Genomic DNA, 23392 nt, shown 5'->3' with positions numbered 1-23392 from the left:
TTTTAAAATGAAGTCTGTGTGTTAATCTCCCTCAAGGACCTAAATGTGTATACATTTAGTCCAAAGGGAGAAAAATCTATAATCTATTGGAAAAAAAAAAGTGTTGAAATAGATTCAACTCTAGATCTGATGTGAATGAGACTTTATTCACAGACTGAATTTTGGAAAAGGGAAAAATTGATTCATTCTTGCCAGGACTCTTCCACTTTATAATTGAACAAATATTTCCCAAATAAGTCACAGTTCTTTATTCCTTTCCAGATTTTCCTGTAAATATTTACCTTAGGGTGCGTAGGCTATATATAAGAAAAAAAGTGAGTTCCAGTTAGAGTTTTGAAGAGTGTTATGTGAAATATCTTTCTTTAAATGGTCCATCTAATCAACTCTCTTATTTATAGTGAGCCAAAATTCAAGGCCAGTTGAAACAGAACAACCAAATAAATTGTGGCAGATTAGTTACATACATTATATGTACTCTTAACCTCATGAGCTGGTAAGAGAAGGTTATGATTCTCCTCAAATTGCCTAATGGCGAGAGACCCAGAATCAACTGATTTCTATAAATCACTCCGAATATACTTTTATTATTTAACCATAGTCTCAAGACCCTACACAGTTTTTAGTCTTTTATTTCTTTGTTTTTTAACTGAATTATTAAAGCTTTAGAAGCTGTGCTGCTATTTATTCTAGAAACCACCGTAAGACAGTACAAAGCAGCAAATTTTTCTGATGTGAATTTCTGGTACCGTATTTCACTTTTTGCTTTAAGGACTTATTTTGTTATTTGTTTGCACACATTAGTTTTAATATTAAGATTTGTTAGTATACTATTTGGGGGCTTTGGTTTTCTTTAAGAAGTTTTACACATATATTCATGCTGATCATCAGGACTTTATCCATCTCCAAAGGCTGAGAAGCTATTGTATCCCTCAGTGGAAAAGCTGCTTATGATTATTCTTGGTGTATGTAAATTCTGTCTGAAATCCTCACCATCTCTATCTGTTTATTCATTCTGGAATGGAGATGGAGACTTGAGTAGCTACTCTCTTTAGCATGTTGCCAAGTTACATGCTTAAAGTCCACTTCTACTCCCAGCATTCTGAGTTTTATGCCAAGTCAGAAAAGTCTCAAGAGAAAAAGGAAGACTGTTTGTAATGAATCCCTAAAAAGAAAAGCATGCTACTCTGTAAAAAGTCGTATAAATTTCTGTGTGCCTTGAAGGTTCAAATAAGAGAACTGTTTTTTGTTTTTTGTTTTTTTCAAATGATGGGTTTCTATTATTACTGCAATTGCCATAAAATGAAATCAGATTTAAGCTATGCTGCTGTTCTTCTGTTTCCTAGAGAGTCTGAAAATCAGTTCAGTGAGTAACCTAGTACTATTACCTGACTTCTATTCATATGAGTTAGATTACAGGTTTATTAATTTTATTAAATTAAATTCAGGAAAGCTAATATGTGTCATTTGCATTGGAAGGAGAAGAGCTTTTTTTCTTACACTTTTTTTTCATATTCCTCATATCTGTGCACATCAAAATCAGCCTTTGCTTAAAATCTTGATCTTCTTAATTCCTTTTACAAAGCGGTTCATTAATGTTTTTTCTTAATCACTTGCAAAAATTATTCCCAAAAGAGACTGCATAAAATTAATATATTATCCAGCCAATGAGAATTCAGGGAACAGTCCAGTCCTTCTTTATGGTATGTGTATGTATTATTTTTTAATGAGAAATGAGTAAATTTTGTTTTTGTAAAGGCATGTACATCAAGATGAATTTGTGGTGCCTCCTGAAAACAACAGTATTTCAGAGATTCTCTGTGGCTTGATCATTGTGAAGGGAGTTCCATAATATAGATGTTCAGATCTGTGTCTCTGTGAGAGGTAGATCCCTCTGGATGTTTGGTGCTAACATTTCATTGTGCATAAAATTCCCCTAGAGAACCGAATTAAAGATGTTGATTTTAATTCTAACAGTTGGGGATGAAGTCCAGGTAGCTGGAATTTTACCTGTACCCAGGAATTTCTGATATGAAAGCTACATAGAACAGACTAAGAAACTTTTCTAGGTTCCCTAAATGCTATTTGAAAATGTTATAAGGGAAAAACAGCATAATCTTACCAGCTCATGATACTAAAATGGATGGCTCTTCCTTGAATTCTTTCATTTCAGACTTCTTCTAATTAAGTTTGAGTGAAGACCATGTTTGATTTCCCACCCACTTTGTCTCTGATAATTAACATAGGCAAAGCCACTGAAGTAAAGGTCGACATTAGGGTAGCTGTCAAGCAGGGAACATAGAAGGAGCCCTTGATGATGGCTGTGAGTATGTCCGGAAACAATATGGCAGAATAGCAGGAGGTTGAGGACACCAGTAAAGCACGTGTCCAGGCCAGTCTGTTTTGAATAAAGGCTTTGGGATCAATCTTCAGTCTGAAGACCAGTGAGAAATCACAATCTCTCTCCTTAATTGCAGTTATGGAAAATGCAGGAAAACATTTCAACCTAAAATGCTAATGTTCTTTCAGCCATGACTGTGTCTGTGCACACTAATCACTTTCAGCAGTTGCAAATATGAGGATGGAAGTTTTCCACCCAGCACTGATAAAATCCAAATTGACAATCTGTTTAAAAATGGTTATTTGGACCAGATTCAGTGCCTATTCAAAGAAATGTGTTGGGTGAGAAGGATGTGAGTAACACATAAAATAAAGATTGCATGGCCTTTAAACATATTTTATTATGTATAATGCATTCCAAAGCAGAAATATAAAAGATGACAAAATCCATTATTCATTGTTTTTTCATATTCATACAGATAGGACTAATGAAAATTGGTCTTCTGCCATGCATAACTGTGAGTCCTTCAGTAATAAAACAAATGTTTTCTAGGACCAGGTGATTTATATGCAAAAAACATCTTTACAAAGCAAATTTTGTCTAAAAAACAAGGCTCTTATTTTTAAAGGAGCCATGCTGTATTGCCAAGGCCATTGGGTTGTTTATTGATGTTTATATCAGATACATCTCAGGAAACTTAATTTTAAATTGTACTAATCCTCAATAAGTGTTTTAATTTATATTTATTCATGTTAAAATTAAATAGGAAAAACCCTTGTTCTCTTTCAGTGAGCCAAGAACAATCATTCAGAGCTGAACAATAGAAAATGTGGAAAGTATTGTTCTTTTTAGGTATTCAGCTGGTTAAACTTTGCAATCTGAGTATTAAGCATAGCAGATATAAACTCATTGAATTTCTGAATTAAGCAGTGAGTATTTTCATTTGATTATGTTTAGGAAACAGTTTAAAATATTAGTTGATAGGTAACTATTTTAATGGATCCATTGTTTTGAAGTACTTACGATCTGTAGAACACTATACTCCACACGGTGGAATCTAATAAGTAGTAGCTTGGAGAGAACAGATTTTATCATGCAGTAGAAAACATTATCAGTGCAATTTTTATTGTATGTCTAAGGCATTTTGGTATTGTCTAACTTTAATGATTTAAGAAAACCGTAGGTACTCACTGCAAAGACATCAGAATTCCAGAAGTAGGTGAAACTGGTAAGTTGCACCTGAACATAATCACTTATTAAACTCAGAGTATGTTTAATAAGTGAGCTGAGAATTAGATTTAAGTGTGAATCTAGAGGAAGGAATATAGTGGTAGGTTCCTAGGCCAGAGTTCTCAATGCTTAGTTCTGCCATGGGCAGTTAGAATTAACTGATGGAAGACGCATGATTCTTCTGACAGCGGTATCTATCATCAGTGTGTCGTGCTGTTTGGAGAGTTGGTTAATTGAAAATAAGAGAGATCATTGCACTTCATTTCTTAAATTATCTGACCTCATTTAGGAAACTAATATACCATTTATCCTAGTAATAAATCAATATGCATGGTTGTCCATAAATGTGAGGCAGTTTCCAGGGGAGAAAATAACCTCTGGACATGTTCACTAAACTGTAGACAGAACCATTTAAGCAATGAAAGTTGTTGAAGTTGACTTTTCAAACCCCAATCTGTAGTGACACCAACAGCTACTCAGCTGCTGAATAAAAAGGGTGCATGCATGGGCTCTCCCACACTCTCTCCCTGCCACATATACACAAATATGAAATTAGTAGATTAAAGACTTCAATTATTATTTAATCACTGTAGCTGTGAAGCCTAGAATTGTAGAATTGACGACATAAAAATAACCTGATCCAGTCTTTTAATTGTATAGATAGCTGGACGCCTGTAATCTTAGCACTTTGGGAGGCTGAGGCAGGTAGTCCCTTGAAGGCAGGCATTTGAGACCAGCCTGGTCAACCTGGTGAAACCCCAAAATACAAAAATTAGCTGGGCGTGGTGGCTCACACCTGTAATCCCAGTTACTTGGGTGGCTGAGGCATGAGAATTGCTTGAATTAAGGAGGCGAAGCTTGCAGTGAACTAAGATCATGCCATTGTACTCCAGCCTAGGCAACAGAGTGAGATTCTGTCTCAAAAAAAATGACAAAATTAATATGAGTTGGATTACAAATTGGCTGTTATGAAATAGGTGCTCCATAGTTATTTATTGAGCATAATTGTTCAAGACATCTACATGTTTCAGCAGTCTGGTTCTGTCAAAACCCTGGTTTTAACTTTCTTGCACTTCTGTTTAAAATAGAAATTGCCTTAACCACAGACAAACCAAACAAAAAATAATCATGTAACTGAACTGAATTGGAGAATAGAAATTAGAGACAGAGGTCTCTCTGCATTGTAGGAAAGGTGGATAGGTAAGTGGGAGTCCAGGAGAGGTAAGTGGGGATGCAGGAGAAAGTGGCTCTGTCTCCCAGTGAATCAGGAACCACGGCAGAAGCCGTGAGAGCTAAAGGGTTACAGAGGAAAAGTACGAGGCAGCTCCGAGAAAGAGACACCTCTAGGGCCTCTTCCTTCCCCTTGGGTAGAAGATTAAGTCACATTTGCAAGGAACTGAGAAGTCTACCTGATCTAGTTGCTGTTGCCATTGTAAACCAGAACAAAGCCCAAGTAGCTTGGCTGAGCATCCACCAACCTTAGCACTGTCGCCCACACTGATTCTCAGAACAAGCAAGAATAGCCCCAACGGAATGTTGTAGGAAGGAGTTTATGAAGACATCTATAAGAATAAAAACCTAGCCCTGTTTCATTTTCATGACTAGGATTCGTATCAGAGAGTACTTATAAGTACCTACTCCAGTGTGAGAGGTAAAATTAAGTCCTTACAACCCCAGAAATAATTTTATTCTTCACGCTTAATCTCCCAATTTATATCTGAGTACAAATGTTACATAGAACAGTTACATATCAGGGACTAAATATAGAGTGATTACTTTCTGTTCAATATAGTTAAAATCTCTGTTTTTAAAGTAGTGGTAATAGATAAAAAGAAGCTACTAATATTTTTTTTGGAGACAGAGTCTTGCCCTGTCACCCAAGCTGGAATGCAGTGGCGCGATTTCAGCTCATGGCAATCTCCGCCTCCCAGGTTCGAGTGATTCTCCTGCCTCAGCCTCCTGAACAGCTGAGACTACAGGCACGCACCACCACACTGAGCTAATTTTTTTATTTTTAGTAGAGATGGGGTTTCACCACATTGGCCAGACTGGTCTTGAACTCCTGACCTCATGATTCAGCCACCTCAGCCTCCCAAAGTGCTAATTTTTAAAATCTATAATGCTGCTCTGGCTTCTACACGTCTCTCCCTCTTACCTGACTCCAGCCACTCACACCTCCTCGCTATTCCTTGAACACATCAGGTTGGAAAGAGCATGATGGATAACGCCTTTGCCTTGGTTGTTTTCTCTGGCTTGAATATTTTCTCCCCGTCTATCTTTAAGACTAGCTTCCTCGTCACCTTTAAGTCACCTTCTTAGAGAGGCCTGCCCTGGCCTGGCCTCTCTGTGTACTCCCCCAGCAACCAGGACTCCTCACCCTTCTTATCATGATTGCTTCTTTTTCCCTGCTAGTATGCAGTATACCTAAGTAACAAACATGCGTATGTACCCCCCCAAATCTAAAATAAAATAAAACAATTTTTAAAAATTCGGGGCTTGTTTGTGTAGGTCCTATCAGAAAAGCAAACATAGTAGGATTCTTATTTTAGTATTCCAACAGGCGTATTCTGGGAGAAGGATGCTAACACTAAGATGCACATTTCAAGAAATCTGAGATAACAGAAAACAGTCACCCCTGTCTTAATCCGTTTGGGCTGCTGTGGCAAAATACTGTATATTGGGAGTCCTATAAACAACAGAAATTGATTTCTTAGAGTTCCAAAGACTGGGAAGTCCAAGATCAAAGCTCTGGCAGATTTGGTATCTAATGAGGGCCCATTTCCTGGCTCATAGATGGTGCCTTCTAGCTGTGTCTTCTTATGGTGGAAGGGGCAAAGTGGCTCTCTGGGGTCTCTTTTATAAGGGCACTAATCCTATTCATGAGGGTTCTGGCCTCATGACCTAATTACCTCCCAAATGCCCTGCCTCCTAATATTATCACCTTGGGCATTAAGATTTTAACATAAATTTGGTGGTCACACAAATATTTAGACCACAGCACCACCTTAAACCTTGCTATGTGGCTTGTCAGCCCTTCTGTAGGCAGTGGACTGCCCAGTATGAGAGCCATATGATGGATACCCTTTTCTTCTGAGCTTAACCTGCTGTCCCTTCATAGATGCCACACTCTGGTCAAAGATACAACCAATACCTTCCAAAGCTTCAGCCATTAGTAGTCAGAGAAGTGGTCCGGTTTAATCTGCACAGTTGCCCCAAAGATTGTCCTAAAGTTCAAATCCAAGTAATGCCCTTCTTTGCTTGAAATCCTGTAGTGATTTCTCCCATAACTTCAAATTCTTTGGCTTGGTACGAAATACTCTTTATGGTATGGTCTCTGTTCTGGCATTGATCGCATTCTTGGTAGTCACTGATGTCCTCCTATCTCCTGGAGCCCTAAAGAAGTACATTGCCCCTTTTGCCATGATGACACAGCTAGGACGCACCACCTATTAACCAGGTAATGGGCCCTCACCAGATACCAAATCTGGCAGATCCTTGATCTTGGACTTCCCAGCTTCCACTGATCTCCTGTGCGTCTCTTCCAACACATGATGGACTTCCAGAGGATACGAGTTATACCTTATTCATACCTTATTCATCCTCAGTGCTAGGCTTGTGGAGGCTCTCAGTACTGGTTCAGTGGAGAATGGCTGAATGGAAATGTGATGTTGCTATACTCTAATATGGCTGTGTTTTTTCCTTCCTCAAGGACTTCGGCATTATGTTCCTGCACCACCTTGTATCTATTTTCTTGATTACCTTTTCATACGTCAACAATATGGCCCGAGTAGGAACCCTGGTCCTTTGTCTTCATGATTCGGCAGATGCTCTTCTGGAGGTAAAAGTTTTCTTTCATCTTTAAAAATACAAAATCCAAAATTTAGGAAGTCCCCAATCTCTCTAGCTCTTCAATGTTAGGCTAGATGGTGCTTGCGTACAATAGTAAATAACTGCATTGAAACTGCAGAGTGTTTTTTTGTAGGTTAAACTGATGAAAATGAGATTTTAAATTTGTATGTAAACTTTTATACAAAAAATTAACATTGTTAATAGAATGATGAAAACTCTTACTATTCTACACTTAAAAAATGAGTAATTTTACAAAGGAAAATCATTATTTGATTAGGTTTTGTGTGTTGTAACTTTTACCCTAATTTATTGGGAAATTTTGTAAAACTCAGTTTAGTTACTAATAGGAGCTATACATCCCAGTAAAATTAAGTAGGGGTCATCATTTTTATTGCCAATACACATTGTCCTTATGTTTTTACAGTGAAAAGGGAATATGAATTGCAAATTTTATGTAGAAACTATGTTTATATATATGTATAAAGAATATCTGTGGAACTATTGGTTATACTTGAATTAACTTTCTAAATTATTATTATTTAGAATTCTTAAAGTGATAAAATAAATAAAAAAATGTTCTAGCATATTTCAAAAGGTAAAATCCCAAGGAATATTGTGATGTGATATTTACTTTTAGCTATAGCTCCTGTGAACAGTCATAGTCAATAATGTTATATAATTAAAGTCTTTGCACTTCATATTAAGAAATTATATAACTGGTCAAAATTACCTTACAAGAGTACAAAGCCCATATAGAAATAGTTCTCACAATCTGACCTGAATTCTGATTTTTTTTTAACCCACCATTTTGCTTTAAGTCCTTTGTTTTGCCACCTTTGAAGCATTTACTGTTCTGTGAATATAGACTAGACATGTCCTCAAATAATGACCTGTTATTGCAATATAAGCAGAATTCTATGCTATGAAATTTGAACCTACTATAAAGGCAATTAAGATTTGAGGTATGTACATCACTTTGTTAAAAACTCTGGTCCTTTAATGTTATGAAACAGAAAAATAGACCTAATGGGCTAGGTAAGTCAAATGATAATTTGTTGCTATGATTTTTAAATGTTTCAAGCTAACCTCTATTCAACATATTTTTTTAAATAGGAGAAATATAATTAGTAAAAGGGCGATCCCCTGGAAATGAGTTACCATTTGGTTAAATCTCAAGTGCGTTTGGATGTAGAAATTCATGCACAACCTAAGGCTTGAAATCAATCCTGTACAATTAGCCAGCCTTGTTGCCTGTGGAAATGGCTGGCATGATGCTTTTTAGTGCCATGATTGAGAAAATTTCTAATCAAGTTCCACTTGTATCCAGAAAAAATTCAGAAATCCCAGTCATGTGACTTAAAAACAAAGGTTCTTCGTCACCTAGATTTTCTTTAACATTATAAAATAAATAACACTTAGAATATTCAATTATTGAGATAAGTCACCTGTCAACTCCTCAACATGTTATGTTATAGCCTAGATATTTCTGAAAAGTTTGTGTTTAAAGCTTATTTACTGAATACTGATGAAAAAAATATAAAAGAAAAATACCATGATTTACCTAGCCAGAAGAAGGTACCTTTTAACATAATTTGTGGTGCTACACCTTAAATGTTCATGAGATTAAAAGCTTATGATTCTAACTTCCACCCAGTTAGTAGATATTTCCCCTTAGGAATACATTCCTCTCATAGCTTTGTGCTTTACTTAAAGCTTTTAAATTATAACTTCTGTGGATAATGTCAACAGTCTTTTCAAATCTCACTCAGTTAAGTTTCCAAGAAGTAGAAAATAACGTTATAAATTGAGAAGACATCATCAATTTATAACCCTGTGTGTAGATGCTGTGAATTCTATGCAAAAATGTAAAAAAAGATGATTAAGCAAAATTATGTTTTCAGTCTCACCTGTTTTTAGAATCAGCTGTAAAAAAGTGGATGGTAGAGAAAGGGATATGATTTATTCCCTAGACTAATGTATAATATAAGATGTCATCACTTAAGTCACTGTCATAAATTATTAGAGTACTTTTCACAAACGCTTTGAACATTAGTGACCCCACATGTAAAAATGACCCATTCATGTAACTTTGAAAATTCTACCTAAATGGATTAGTTGAAATAACATGATCTCAATGCTTTCTTCATTTCTAAGTTCATGAGAAAAAGCCAGAAAAGCATATCCCCACAGTACTCCTTGTGCCTGTTTAAAGAAAACCTGTAATTTTAAGGAGAAAGGAAGAAAAACACAGAAAAGCTCCATATATTCTGTATAAAGTTTGTGGCCTCAGTATTTGAGGTTCATAAAAAGGTTTAAAGGATTATCCAGCACTTCTGTTTGAACTTTTATGCCAGATTTCTGTTTTGGTGTCTCTGGCTTGCTAATAGCATTTATGATGCAAGAATTTCTCATTTTTCCCTCTGTTTTTCCGAAATCAACCATACAATTGAATTTTTCAGGTTGCTGAATATTGTATTAAATCTGTAACAGTCAGGAATTCTACTTATAGCTAATGCTGCCTTTCACTAAACTTGTGGGTAATTTATAAAAACTGATACATGGTGCATGACGTTTCAGTCACAGGCAGTTTTATGCATTTGGTAAAGTATGTCTTATAGGAGACTCACGCATATTAAAAGAAACTTTTATTATCAGTTTAACTACATTAATATGTCACATTCCTTTCTTTCATAGGCTGCCAAAATGGCAAATTATGCCAAGTTTCAGAAAATGTGCGATCTCCTGTTTCTTATGTTTGCCATGGTTTTTATCACCACACGACTGGGTATATTTCCTCTCTGGTGAGTATGCCAATCTTCTTCCTGATAGAGCCTCCCTTTCCAAATAAGCTTTCTGAACCATTTTCCTTTTGAATTTTACCATAAGTACTTAGAAGTTTAAATATGTTGGGGAGGGGGGGTACCTCAAGAAACAGCTTGATTTCTTCTTCCAGAAGAGGATTGCACTCTTTACTAATGTCTTCTACAGGATAGTTAGAAAATGATGTGGCTTGCATGGGTTCTGAGACCACAGAAAGCCAACTGTCATAGAAAGCAGCAGTCTAGAATGTGACTCAAGAACCTTAGCCATGAAGATTGGAATTAAGAAAGAAACCATGGTGTTGCAAACAAGTAGACGAAGGAATTTTCTGTACCAGTGCTTCTCAAAGGGTTGTCCCTGGACCAGTAGCAGCAGCATCACCTGAGAACCTGTTGGAAATGCACATTATTGGCCCCACCCAAGACTCTCTGAGTGAGAAACTCTGGAGATGAGTCCTGGCAATGTGTTAATAAGCCTTCCTGATGATTCTGCTGCATGTTAAAGTTTGAAAACTATTGTCCTAGATAAGTCTTCTCATTAGCTATATACCATTCTAACCAAATAGTCTTTGAATTATATCCGAAGTCTCATCCATCTTTGTGTTACTTGGCAAATATGCCTTTCATGTTTCTTCCAACTTACTGAAGAAAAACGTTGACCAAGAGGGATTCCTGATCCACCCCTGAAGAATTTCTTTAGGTGGACCTCAGTCCCCCAAATGCCAGTCTTCCTGTATGATTTTTCTACTCGTGACTATGCCTTCTAACTGTTAGATTATCATGCCTGCTATTTCTCTACCTTGTTAAGGTATAAAAGACCTCTGTCAAAGGTCTTAAGGAATTCAGGAGTTATTTCAGTTTGAGTCACTCCCTGCACAGATAAAGGCAGGGTCAGAAAAAGAATGTGAAGTCAGATTTTAGAAAACCTTTGCTGACTCCTGGGTCTTCAATCTAAGTACTTGCCGCCATCTGTGTAATTAGCCATCTACAACAGTAAGCTTACCAGTCTAGAATATCCATTCTTTGCCTTCTCTATATTGTTTAGGTGTGGACTTTAAAATTCCAATGAACTACCATTTTTTGTATGTATTTAGTGAAAATTTACTGGGCATTTATTGCATCACCATTACTGGGATGGTGCTGGTAATGCTGATAATTCAGTTGGACATAGGGCTGCCCTTGGGACACTTGCAATTGAATTCCTACAGGTCTTTCTAATATTCTGGTTTATAATTTGGGGTATGGGATGGGGAAGGCCAGAGATTATAATTTTTTTTCCAAACATTTACTGGACATATGTAATATAGATGGATTATCAATATTTAAATAGTTTTGTTGCATTTACTGAGGAGCTCTGTTGGCTAAATATTCATTATAGCAAATAGATTGTGTGTGTGAAATAGTGACTCACCTGTGTAGGGTAAGTAATGGAGGTAGATTAGACATTAGTTTTAAGAAATATTTCATAGAACTATTTCTTTTTCAAAGACTGTGCTTGAGGTAGAAGAAGAAACAAAATGATTTCCCCTCCCCTATATTCCTTTTTGTTTTTAACCCATTTCTTTGGATTCACCAACAGTACCTTCCAGATTCCTCTTGCCTCTATTTGAGTTCCTCATGAGTCATCAGAATATTGGAAATTGATGAGTTTAGTAACACTTGGCTTATTCTCTATTATTTCGACTATCCATGCTCTTCAAAGACAGCATACACCATGATTAGCCTTTTAGAACCATGCACTGCTCCTGCAGACTTCTCTTTCAATCATAATACATCCTTCTAGAACAACCCTGTCCAACAGAAATATAATGCAGGCTTTATAGTAATTTAATATTTTCTAGTAGCCACACTAAAAGTTTTTTTTTAAGATGAAAGGTGATATCCATTTAAATAACATATTTAACTTAGTATATTCAAAATAGTATTTTTTTCTTTTAGGACAGAGTCTCACTCTGTCACCCAGCCTGGAGTGCAGTGGCACAGTCTTGGCCCACTGCAGTCTCTGCATCCCAGGTTCAAGTGATTCTCCTGCCTCAGCCTCCCAAGTAGCTGGGACTATAAGCACGCACCACTACGCTCAGTCTAATTTTTGTATTTTTTTTTTTTTAAGTAGAGACAGGCTTTCACCATGTTGGCTAGAGTGGTCTCAAACTCTTGACCTTGTGATCCACCAACCTCAGCCTCCCAAAGTGCTGGGATTACAGGCATGAGCCACGGTGCCTGGCCCAAAATACTACTTTAATGTATTGACACATTAATATTAAAATGTTTTGAGTATCTACATTCTTTTAATGTATATTAAAGCTTTGAAATTCAATACACATTACCACACATCTAGATTTAGTTTAACTACATTTCAAGCGCTCAGTAGCTCATGTGGCTAGCATATTGGACAGTATAGTTCCAGAAAAGAACAACTATCACAGTCTTTGACAGTGACCAGATTATACGGGTTTTCTGGTGTCTGAGTATCTTGGTTGACATTCTTAAGTCTGTTGATTGCTATGATTGTTCGAGTCAGGATAGCATAGTGGTTAGCTGGGACAGTTGGACCAGAGTGCATGGGTTCAAATCCTGCCTCCACTGCTTAACACCTTTGTGCTGAAGGTCCCTCATCTCTTAAATAGGAATGATGATGATGCCCACTCATAGCATTATTGTAACTATTAAATGAATTTATGTCTCTATAGAGCTAAGAAACATGCCAGGCTCATAGTAATTGCTATGTAAGTATTGGCTTGTTATGTGAGGTTATTTATTTAATATGAAAAGAAACACCTCTTAGGAAATGAGTAAGAACAAAGAACAACTCAGTAGAAATATTTGGTGTGGCTCAGAATAGGTACAGTTCAGAAAAATATAAATGACAAAATTATAGAAAGATTTAACTCCACCATAAATAAAGAAAATAAATTGTAGCTTCTGAAAATACAGTCATGTACCATATAGCTAGACTTCCTGGCCAGTGATGGACCGCATATATAACAGCAGTCCTACAAGATTATAATGGACCTAAAAAATTTCTATGCCAACATCATAGCATAATACATTCATTACTGATGTATTTGTGTTGATGTTGCTGTACACAAACCTATTACACTGTCAGTCACTCCTCATTCTTCCCTCCTAGCATCCCCTGGCAACCCTTAACCTGCTTTCTGTCTCTGTGAACTTACCTATTGTGGTCATTTTATATGAATGGTTTAATGCAATATGTGATCTGTTATAACTGAGTTCTTTCAGTTTCCTGATGTTTTCAGGGTTTATCCATGTTGTAGCATGTATCAGTACTTACTTCCTTCTTATTGATGAATAATATTTTATTGTATGGATATACCACATTTTATCCATTCATCACATGACAGACTTTAAGATTGTTTCCACTGTTTGGCTGTTGTGAGTAATGCTGGTATTAATGTTTGCATACAAGCTGTTGCGTGAACACACATTTTCAATCTTCATAGGCATATGCTTAGGAATGGAATTGCTGGATTATATGGTAATTCTCTATTTAACTTCTTGAAGAACTACCAGATGTCTTCTTTCTTTCTTTCCTTTCTTTCCTTTCTTTCCTTCTTTCTTTTTCTTTCTTTCCTTCTTTCCTCCTTTATTTCTTTCTGTCTTTTTCTTCTTTTCTTTTTTCTTTTGAGACAGGGTCTTGCTCTGTTGGCCAGGCTGGGCTGCAGTGGTGCCCTCATAGCTTATTACAACCTTTAACTCCTGGGCTCAAGTGGTTCTTCTGCTTCAGCCTCTCGAGTAGCTAGGACTACAGGTGCGTGCCACAACACCCAGCTGATTTATTTATTTATTTGTAGAGACAGGGTCCACTATGTTGCCTAGGCTAGTCTTGAACTCCTGGCCTCAAGAGATCCTCCAGCCTAGGCTTCCCAAAATGCTGGTATTACCGGTATAAGCCACTGCACCCAGCCCATCAAACTCTTTTACAAAGTTGCAGCACCATTTTACATCTGACCAGCAATGTATGAGAGTTTCGTTTTCTCTGTTTCCTTGCCAACGCTTGTCATTATCTTTTATATTGTATTCATTTTAGTGGGTATTAAGTAGTATCTTATGGTAGTTTTGATTTGTATTTCAAATCCTTTACCCATTTGTAATTTGTTTTTTTTTTATTGTTGTAAATATTTATTAAGTATGATTATATATCTGAATGATGAATATAGTAATATATTTGTATAAACAACTTATCTGATACATAATTTGCAAATAGTTTCTCCCTTACTGAGGGTTGTCTCTTCACTTCCTTGATGATGTCCTTTGAAGCACAAAAGCTTTTAGATTTGATACAGTTTGTCTGTTTTTTCTTTTGTCACTTGTATGTTTGATGTCATAAGAAACCATTGTCAAATCCAAGGTCATGAAGATTTACTCCTATTTTTTTTCCTTAGAGTTTTCTAGTTGTAACTCTTCCATTTAGGCCTGTGCTCTGTTTCGGGGTGATTTTTGTTTATGGTAGGAGGTAGATATCCAAGTTCATTCTTGTGTGTGTGGATATTCAGTCATCCCCACACCATTTCTTGATTGACGATTGCTTTTATTATGATCATCTTCAGCACACAACTCCCAATGAAGCAAACTTGTGTTTGTCACATTCCTCATTTACTGCCCTTTACTGGCTTTAATTCATTTCTACCTTTTGGAATCACACTATATTTTATCCATGGCCTGTTTGCTAGGTTGACTCATTTGTCCTGCCTGGGAATTCTTCATCCTGTCTAATAAGCAGGAGGTGAGACACGTTTGCACAGCCCTTTCCTCTTCTCTCCAAGCTGGGATGCTCTCCAAGGGAGTGTTAATTACTTCTGTCCAGAGGACATCTGGGATGCAGCCCTCCCATACACAGGTCACCAGAGCTGATCTCTCCACTGTTCCTTCCTGATGATATCACTGTCCTCTGTGGCTTCCCTGTGTAGATAGTCCAGCCATTGCCTGGCCTTGCTGTTCCCAGGACATGACTTACCCCAGAAAGTGCAATTTTTATATCCACTCTGTGCTGCTGTTGGCCCTGCTGACCTGTTTCATGCCCCTATTTTGGAGGGGAGGGTAATGAAAGTGGCAACTCCTCCTCTTGCCCATCGTTATGCTGCCCCAGTCTCAGAACAGAATCCGTTGCCTTGCTTCTTCTTGTTCACAGTCTTTCAAGGATTGAAAGATAAGCAGAGTATGATGTGGGAAGAGACCTTTATTGTCAAATAATTCAACCACCACACTAATAATTCCAGTGGAAAGAAACCCTCCACCTCTAGACAGTCCCTTCTTGTTCCACACAGTGGCCATTATTAGAGAGTTCTGCCCCAGATTGTCACAGTTTACCTCCCAATACTTTCTGCCTTTTTGTCCTAGTTATGACCCTGGAACTATACAATGTCTAATTCTTGTTCTGTACCTCAGCCCAGCAAATATTTAAAAAAAAAAAATTCTTATGCCCCCCCTTTCCTGTTATCTTCATCAAGATAAACATTGTAAATTCCTTCAATCACCTTTTTCTCTGGCTTTCATGCTTGTCTTTTCTGATTCTGAATTTTATTGTATCAAATCATCTGGGAACATTATGTCAGTTCTTCAAAATGTAGTTTTCTCTACCATTTGTGTAATACCTTGCTATTTTGAATCAGTACTTATATGATTATATTACATAATGACTGTGAAATAATCTTGTTAATACCACTACGGGATTCCTCCAGGTACACGTAATGATAATCTTTATAGAAGCATCTTCTTCTCACATTTTACCAATATAGGAAACTCTGGAATTGTAACTTCATAATATGACCATCCTAGAAGCCAGGATAATGTGTCTGCATATCCTGTTCTCCGTAGCAACATTCTTCATTAACTGCATACCTGCTTGCTAAACCCTGAGCAAACATATGAATAGGTTTATTGTATCAAGAGTCTTACTGCTTTACCAGTTTTATCAAATAATCAAATATTTAGTGGGTCGCTCAGGATTTATCTGCTAGGAATTCTTTCCTAACACATTCTTAGGTAATTCTGTTGTTCCTTTATTAAATGACATCTGTGGAATCAGGTAGTTTCACTGTTGATACAATTAACAACAGACTTTCATATCCATATCTTCTTCAAATACATACTTATTTTTCCCAGATGGTGCTGTCTATAGTCAAGACCAAATTTTAGCCTAGTCTTTATTTATCATATACTTTTAACGATTTGGTGTTATAATCAGTATTCAAAAGCTTCAGTGGTACATATCGGATATATGTTGCACTCCTATTACCAAATAAGCAATCACTGGTGCCCCACCTACTTGCCATCACTCAAAGTGTTAAAAGTTGAAATATTTTCTCTTGTATTTAAATTTCTGGAAAGTTGTGTCTAGTTAGCTCTCCTCAACTCAAAAATCTATGTATTTTAATCTTTACTTTGTAGTCACACAGTCGATGATCTGATCCTTTTTGACAGTAAATCTACCCATCATTGTAAGCTATTATTATTTTCATTGATCTGCATCTCTCTTTCATAGTCCACTTATGTGTACAGTCTCACCATCATTTTCTTAGTTGATTTCGTTAAATCTTTGTGAAGTAAGGTAGGTGCAGTTTCTCCTTTATTACACAGAGAAAACTGATTCATTTAGTCAATGATTCACCGGGCTCTCTGGACTCTGGTCTCCTAATATCAGTTCAGTTCAACAACTACTTACTGTGTTCCATTTGTTCTTTCTACAACACAATACTCTCTTATTGAAGGCCATAAAGTATTTGATGACATACATTTTTGGTGGTAAATTAAAAAGAGTCATTTAAAATGATTGCCTCTGTCATTCTGCCCTAGCCAAGATAACATCATCATCTATCAGGCATAGGGTATTTTTAGAATCTGGTAAAGAAATAAACAAGTTCACAAAGATGCTGAAAGAGAAGTAGCATGGCACAGTCTTTAGAAAGGCTGCTTGTTTTGAGTCAGATTTCTCCTCCCATAGTGTCTGAAGACCAGACGTGTGACTTCTCCACGCCTGTGTCCTCATCAGTAAAATAATGATAAATACTCTACCTACCTTACCAGAAATGTTAAGGATCAAATGTAATAGTGCTCATAAAATGCTTTATAAACTATAAAATACTTTATAAATATTAAGCATTTTTCAAAATGTGCTGTTACTGTTAAAGACATAAATTCCAATGATAGCCAGTGGTCAGAAATTTTTATTACATTTTATAACCTCCCACTAGTCTATATTAAGGAATTGTAACCATAGATACTTCTGAAATAAAATTCTAAAATGCTCTATCCAATTATGAGACTTAAGCTGTCTCATTTCAGTGGCTTCTGTTCTTAGTAGCCAGTGAGCACGTAATGCTGAAAGTGTACCAATTTTGCCATATTCTCACAAATCCCAAGTGAATGGGCATACCACTATTCCCAGAACCTCTTCCCGTGGCCAGATCATGGTTTTCCACATCTCCAGTCATGTCCCATGAAGTGCCAAGGCCTTGGCTACAGGAGAGTCAGCGTCAAATACGTACCTTTACTGGTCAGCTACTGTTCGGACAGAAGCATCTGCCTTCGCAGAATGTTGTTTTCTGTTGATCTCTTCACTGCAAAGTAGGGGAATTATCTGTGGATTTGTTCTCTCTGAAGGTTTCTACAATTAAAAAAAAGTTACGAGGAGACTCATCTTTTACCATTTTCCATGACAAGATTTGAAATTCATCTAGACACGTAGGAGATAAGCTGTTTATCTAATTTATTTTTCAAAATGTATTTTACTAAAGTGGCATGGCCTACATGCTTTTCTGAATTGTTGATAAGGAACAGATTAGTCTCAGACTTCACAAATTTGAAAAATCTGACTTTCTTTTTCATTTAATCCCTTGACAAATCTGCTCTGAAATTTGCCTTGGTACATGTCTATGTTAACTTTACTAGAAAGATTTGAAGGATGAAACCCAGTATCTTTTGGGCATAAGGCATTTTGGTGTGTTTTTAGTAATTTTTACATCTGTCCACACTGGTTATTACCTTCATAGGGCATGGAAGAGTTAGATGGAAATATGTGTGTTGAGATGTCTCTTTCAGATGAACATAAAAATTTTAATGTAATTTCAGGATCGAAAGGCTAGACCAGAGGTCAGCAAAGCATGGCCGGTAGGACAAAGCAGCCCACTGCCCGTTTGTATCAGTAAAGTTTTATTGGAACACAGCCTTACCCATCTATTAAAACTATCTTTGGCTGCTTTCTGCTACAGTGGCATGGTTGTGTAGTTGTGACAGAGTTATGGCCCATAAAGCCTAAAGTATTTGCTATCTGATCCTTTGCGGAAGAGACTTGCCAACTCTCTGGCTAGGCCATTAAGAATTAGTCTCATGAGGCCGGGCGCGGTGGCTCACGCCTGTAATCCCAGCACTTTGAGGGGCCGAGGCGGGTGGATCACGAGGTCAAGAGATCGAGACCATCCCGGTCAACATGGTGAAACCCTGTCTCTACTAAAAATACAAAAAATTAGCTGGGCATGGTGGCGCGTGCCTGTAATCCCAGCTACTCAGGAGGCTGAGGCAGGAGAATTGCCTGAACCCAGGAGGCAGAGGTTGCGGTGAGCCGAGATTGCGCCATTGCACTCCAGCCTGGGTAACAACAGCGAAACTCCGTCTCAAAAAAAAAAAAAAAAAAAAAGAATTAGTCTCATGAGTAATGATAAGGCAGTGGGTGGAGTGAACTACTAACTGCCAGCCTTGGAATATTCTTAAAACTGCTGTCCACTTTAGCAAAAAACATGCAATTACTCTTTTTTTTTCTTTCTTTCTTTCTTTTTTTTTTTGAGATGGAGTCTCGCTCTGTAGCCCAGGCTGGTGCGATGGCATGATCTCAGCTCACTGCAACCTCCCGGGTTCAAGTGATTCTCCTGCCTCAGCCTCCTGAATAGCTGGGATTACAGGTGCCCGCCACCACACCCAGCTAATTTTCGTATATTTAGTAGAGACAGGGTTTTACCAGTTGGCCAGGCTGGTCTCAAACTCCTGCCCTCAGGCAATCACTCTTAATATTGGGAAGGGAGAACAGAAAATGCTCTCAATTTAAGTAGGCTTTTTCCTTTTGTGACTTGAGTCAACAAAAAAAGGCATTGTCCTAGTAACGCTCTTTATACGGAATTAATATCTTTAGCGTTCCTTCCCAATCCCTGCAAAGAAGCCTTTGCTGGGGGAAGAGAAAAAAATAAAAAGATTGTTTTCTCAAGGTATTACAAGATGTGTTTATCTACCATCTAGGGAGAAAATTCAGTATGACCATTTCATCTGTTTTAAAAATATCTGAGTATTGTAATAAAGTCTCATGCTAGGACCAGAGATTTGGAAATTATATATTTGACCAGGGATCTCACTTACTTGAGAGAACTGCTACTTTATGGAAAATCCTAAAGCAGATGAAGAACCATCGTCAACTAAGTTTCTATTTGCTTAGGCTGTTCTACAGCACAGTTAGATACCAGGCTAGTGTTCTCCATCCTCACTGCCCATCACCACCTTGGGTCTCTCCTGCCAACTTTCCACTCCCATCCATGCTGAGCTCCTTCTCAACTGTCCTAAGCTCAGCCTCAGACTGCCATGTGGCTGCCCTTCGCCTTCTTCCCTGTGTGGACCAGAACCAGAACCATCCCAGAAACCTTCCCTGCAGAATCCCAGAGTACAGGGCGCTATGGTGCTATCAGAGCAGGCCACCCTGGCTGTGTCCTTTCATTGGCAGAACCTCTTCCATGCCTCTGATGGCAGTGTTGCCAAGGAGACAGAACCACAGAATCACTGGCATTGTAGGATCCTACTGTTTTTTTGTGGGGCTATGTCTTATCATATATTATCATTTAATTTTTGATGTATTTGTGTCGTTTCCCAGACAAGAGACAAAACACAGATTCCTCATAGACAAAGAATCATTTCTTCTTTATTGATCTGTTTATCACACTTTGCTGTGAGCCTGCTGTTCATCAGGCACAGTGTGGGTGTTGGGGATGTAGATATTGATTAGGTTACATGCCCAGGAAGAGCTAGCACTAAAAAAAAATCAGTAAATATTTGTTAAATGGAGAATGAAATTTTAGAGTTTCCCCTGCAGTTTGGCACAATCACGACTGAAACTTTGCAGCCCACGTGCATCTTTCCTTATGGTATGGAATCAGTCCAGTCGAAGAAGACAAAGACAACAGTGAGTCAGTAGCCTTCAAAAGCAGGAGCATCCCAGCCACTGAATTGTTTTCATCAGATAGATTGACAGAAACAGTACTGCCTTTAATAAAGTTTAATAAGTACTGCCTTTATCTACAACTGGTCATAAAACAGAAATGCTCAGTTTATAAAGCGGATTTTCAATGAATTGGAAATACAAGCATCAATTGTATTTAAAGAAAATCACAAAACAAGTAGGTATACTAAAACGCAAACTCTTGACTAGCTGTGACCAGCAACCTGGTCTGAGGCTTTGATGATTGTGTGTTGTACGTTGGCTCCTGAGTGAGGCAAAAAGAGAGGGCAGCATGGGAAGGGAAGGACAGAGGAGAAATAGCAGGGGGTGGAAAATTATCTTGCCCCCTCCATGCAGTCATCCAAGGAAGAGTTGTGGCATAACGATTCTAAATTCTGTATGAGGGACCTGATGAGTCATCCGTAACCACCCTTGGAGATTTCTCATCAGTCTTACTGTGCTGTCAATTAGGTGCCCAACCTCAAATTCCTAACAAACGCCATGTCTCTCAGGGCAAGTTGCAGCCACCCAATATAACTGTCTTAACTGCTTTTTTGAATGGGCAACATATAAATCCACATATAATTTTCACTAACAGTTGTATCTTAGACTGTTTTGTGTTCTATGTAGTCCGAAGCCATGCATTAGAGTTTGTTGCCAAATAAACATTTGATTTGTTTGGCTACTAATAACATTGTGTTGTGATCTTGGTGCTATATATTCAGCAGTTATGAAGAAATGTAGAATCCAGGACTTATGAAAATATTTATTAAAATTGTTCAAAAAGGCCATTGGAGACATGTTCAAAGAAATGATTCTGAGTACATTGCATATAAGAATGACCAGACTGAAACAATTCCAAATGTTTTTAAATTCTGAGAGATAGAGAAGTACTGTTTTAATTACTTAATATTTTTAGATGGTCTTCATAATTGAAATATAAATATAGCAAAATGTATCTAATGAAATGGAATTGTCTATTAGCTGTAATTCTACTACCCAGCAGTGTATGCTAATTAAACAGGGAAATATTTGGGATTGTTTCCCAACATAATGTCCAGAGAGTGCCTTGAGTCACTTCTGTTCCAAATGAGTCTCCTACCTTCTATTTCTGTCATGCTCTGCAGTCGTAACTGATGTTAACCTGAAGCAGCACAAGAGTGTGAACCATCAAATAATAATGAAATGTTTTTCATTGACTTTATTATACCTTTTGACTAATAATAAATGAACAAAACAAAATAAGGAAAAACTTCTAGTTATCACTAAGTTAACCAGAGTATTTCCATTAATCAAGATTTTAGCACACCAAATTTTCCTAGTTTTTATCCCATGGAAATATAAGGGTATTTTATCTTTTGTATGCTACCAAAGGGCAAACATCATCATACAACAATGAATACTTTAAGGTGATGATCAAGTATCATTTGACCGTGCCCTTTTCAGTGAATTCAGAAGATAGTGAAGCATTGAAGGAATTTTTCTTTTGTATAAGTTCCTTAAATTACTTCCCTTTCCCAGAACGCTACATTATGTGAGGAACACAATCTGCCAAGTCAGCATGTCATAAAAAAATGGTCAGAGCCCTTTTCTATACATTAAGCCTACAATATATCGGAGAAATAAGTCAGTTGTTTCACAAAATAGGTTAAAGCTGCATGAAGAGGTAGGGAAGAAACAGAGCTTGACTCTCTAAGTAATGAATTATTCATGGAACTTGACCCCCTTCTTTCCTAGCCATATGATTACATTTATTGCAAATTGTGTCTCCCCCTTCCCATTAAAAAATGTAAGTAGATGTTAAATTTTCTAGTCTCAGTAGCAGTCACGTGGCATTTTCGTGAAGCGCTGTTTTAATGGTATTGTTTGCTAACCATTCCTTTCCTTGTCATGTTTTTCCACTCAAGCGTGAGTTCTAACGGGGCTAGGACCACATCTCATTCTCCCTTTATGTGCTCAGTCCCTTGTACCTGGCACTGGTGCATCTTGCAGATCATCTCTGTGATTTATTCAGCATCTTAATTTGGAATTCACCTTCATAAATGGCCCTCCTGAGACTGATAGCTTATTTACTTAATTTAGTCTAATATAGTATAACCCTTTTTAGTTTTTTTCTCCCAAAATCAAGGAGAAATATTCTGAATGCCACAGTAATACTAATTTAACTTTTCTTTTCTCCTGAGCGCACCTATTCTACCTAATTTTCCATTATATTACTTCCCACCCCACATGCTGTCCCTAGGTTGAACTCTGTTGAACTCCGGGCTGTTGTCTGGGTTGAACTCTCTTTCAGGCATAGTATGTAGGGGACTGGCCTTTGGGTGACCCACACCAGACATAACTGACTTGGGCTTTTCTCTCTCTCTCTCCCTTTTTTTAAAACTTGCTCTCTATTCATCCTTCAAAGATTTGGGGAAGATGATGAAAGGTTGCTTTATTCTGAAAATAACTACATACACAAGTAGGGTAGTTTATTTTTATCTTCTGACCTGCTTTTTTTTCCAAAAAGAAGTGAAATAAAGTGGTTCTCAGTTGTGTATATATGATACAAAGATATATATACACACATACACACACATATATATATCAAATAGCTATATTTATGTGTATAAATTAAAACATACAGTGATACTGAGTTGTGCTAATTATTATCTACATCAACTAAGTATCACACCAGTGGCTTCCGTGAGTTCAAAGGGCTTCTTTTCGTAATTAAATTTGGCGAGACTATCACTTGCTTCCTGCTGCAAAACAATAAAAGGAATAAAATTGAATATGTTTACAACATAAATAAGGGCCTTGATGTTTTGAGATTTCAGACAAAACAACTTACTGCATTTACATGAAAACCCAACAGCTTCATTGAAACTGTATTTTGCTGGCACTTCTTGTGCTTATAGCATCCTGGTACAACAAATGGGCCTTAAAACTCTCATGTTA

General features: G+C 37.3%; 1 protein-coding gene across 2 annotated transcripts in view; it reads left to right on the top strand.

The window, feature by feature from the left end:
• The window catches only part of CERS6 (ceramide synthase 6), a 328855-nt gene that overhangs the window by 265614 nt on the left and 39849 nt on the right, over positions 1-23392 (top strand). For both annotated transcript variants that reach the window (XM_012440541.2, XM_012440540.2), the window contains exons 7-8: positions 7278-7406; positions 10112-10218. In XM_012440541.2, coding sequence (XP_012295964.1) covers positions 7278-7406; positions 10112-10218 — 236 coding nt within the window. The remainder of the gene's footprint in view (positions 1-7277; positions 7407-10111; positions 10219-23392) is intronic.

Source organism: Aotus nancymaae, unplaced genomic scaffold, assembly GCF_030222135.1.
Source record: "Aotus nancymaae isolate 86718 unplaced genomic scaffold, 86718_ANA_hifiasm-v0.15.2.pri h1tg000029l, whole genome shotgun sequence".
NCBI lineage: Eukaryota > Metazoa > Chordata > Mammalia > Primates > Aotidae > Aotus > Aotus nancymaae.
This window is presented reverse-complemented; position numbering and strand designations above follow the sequence as displayed.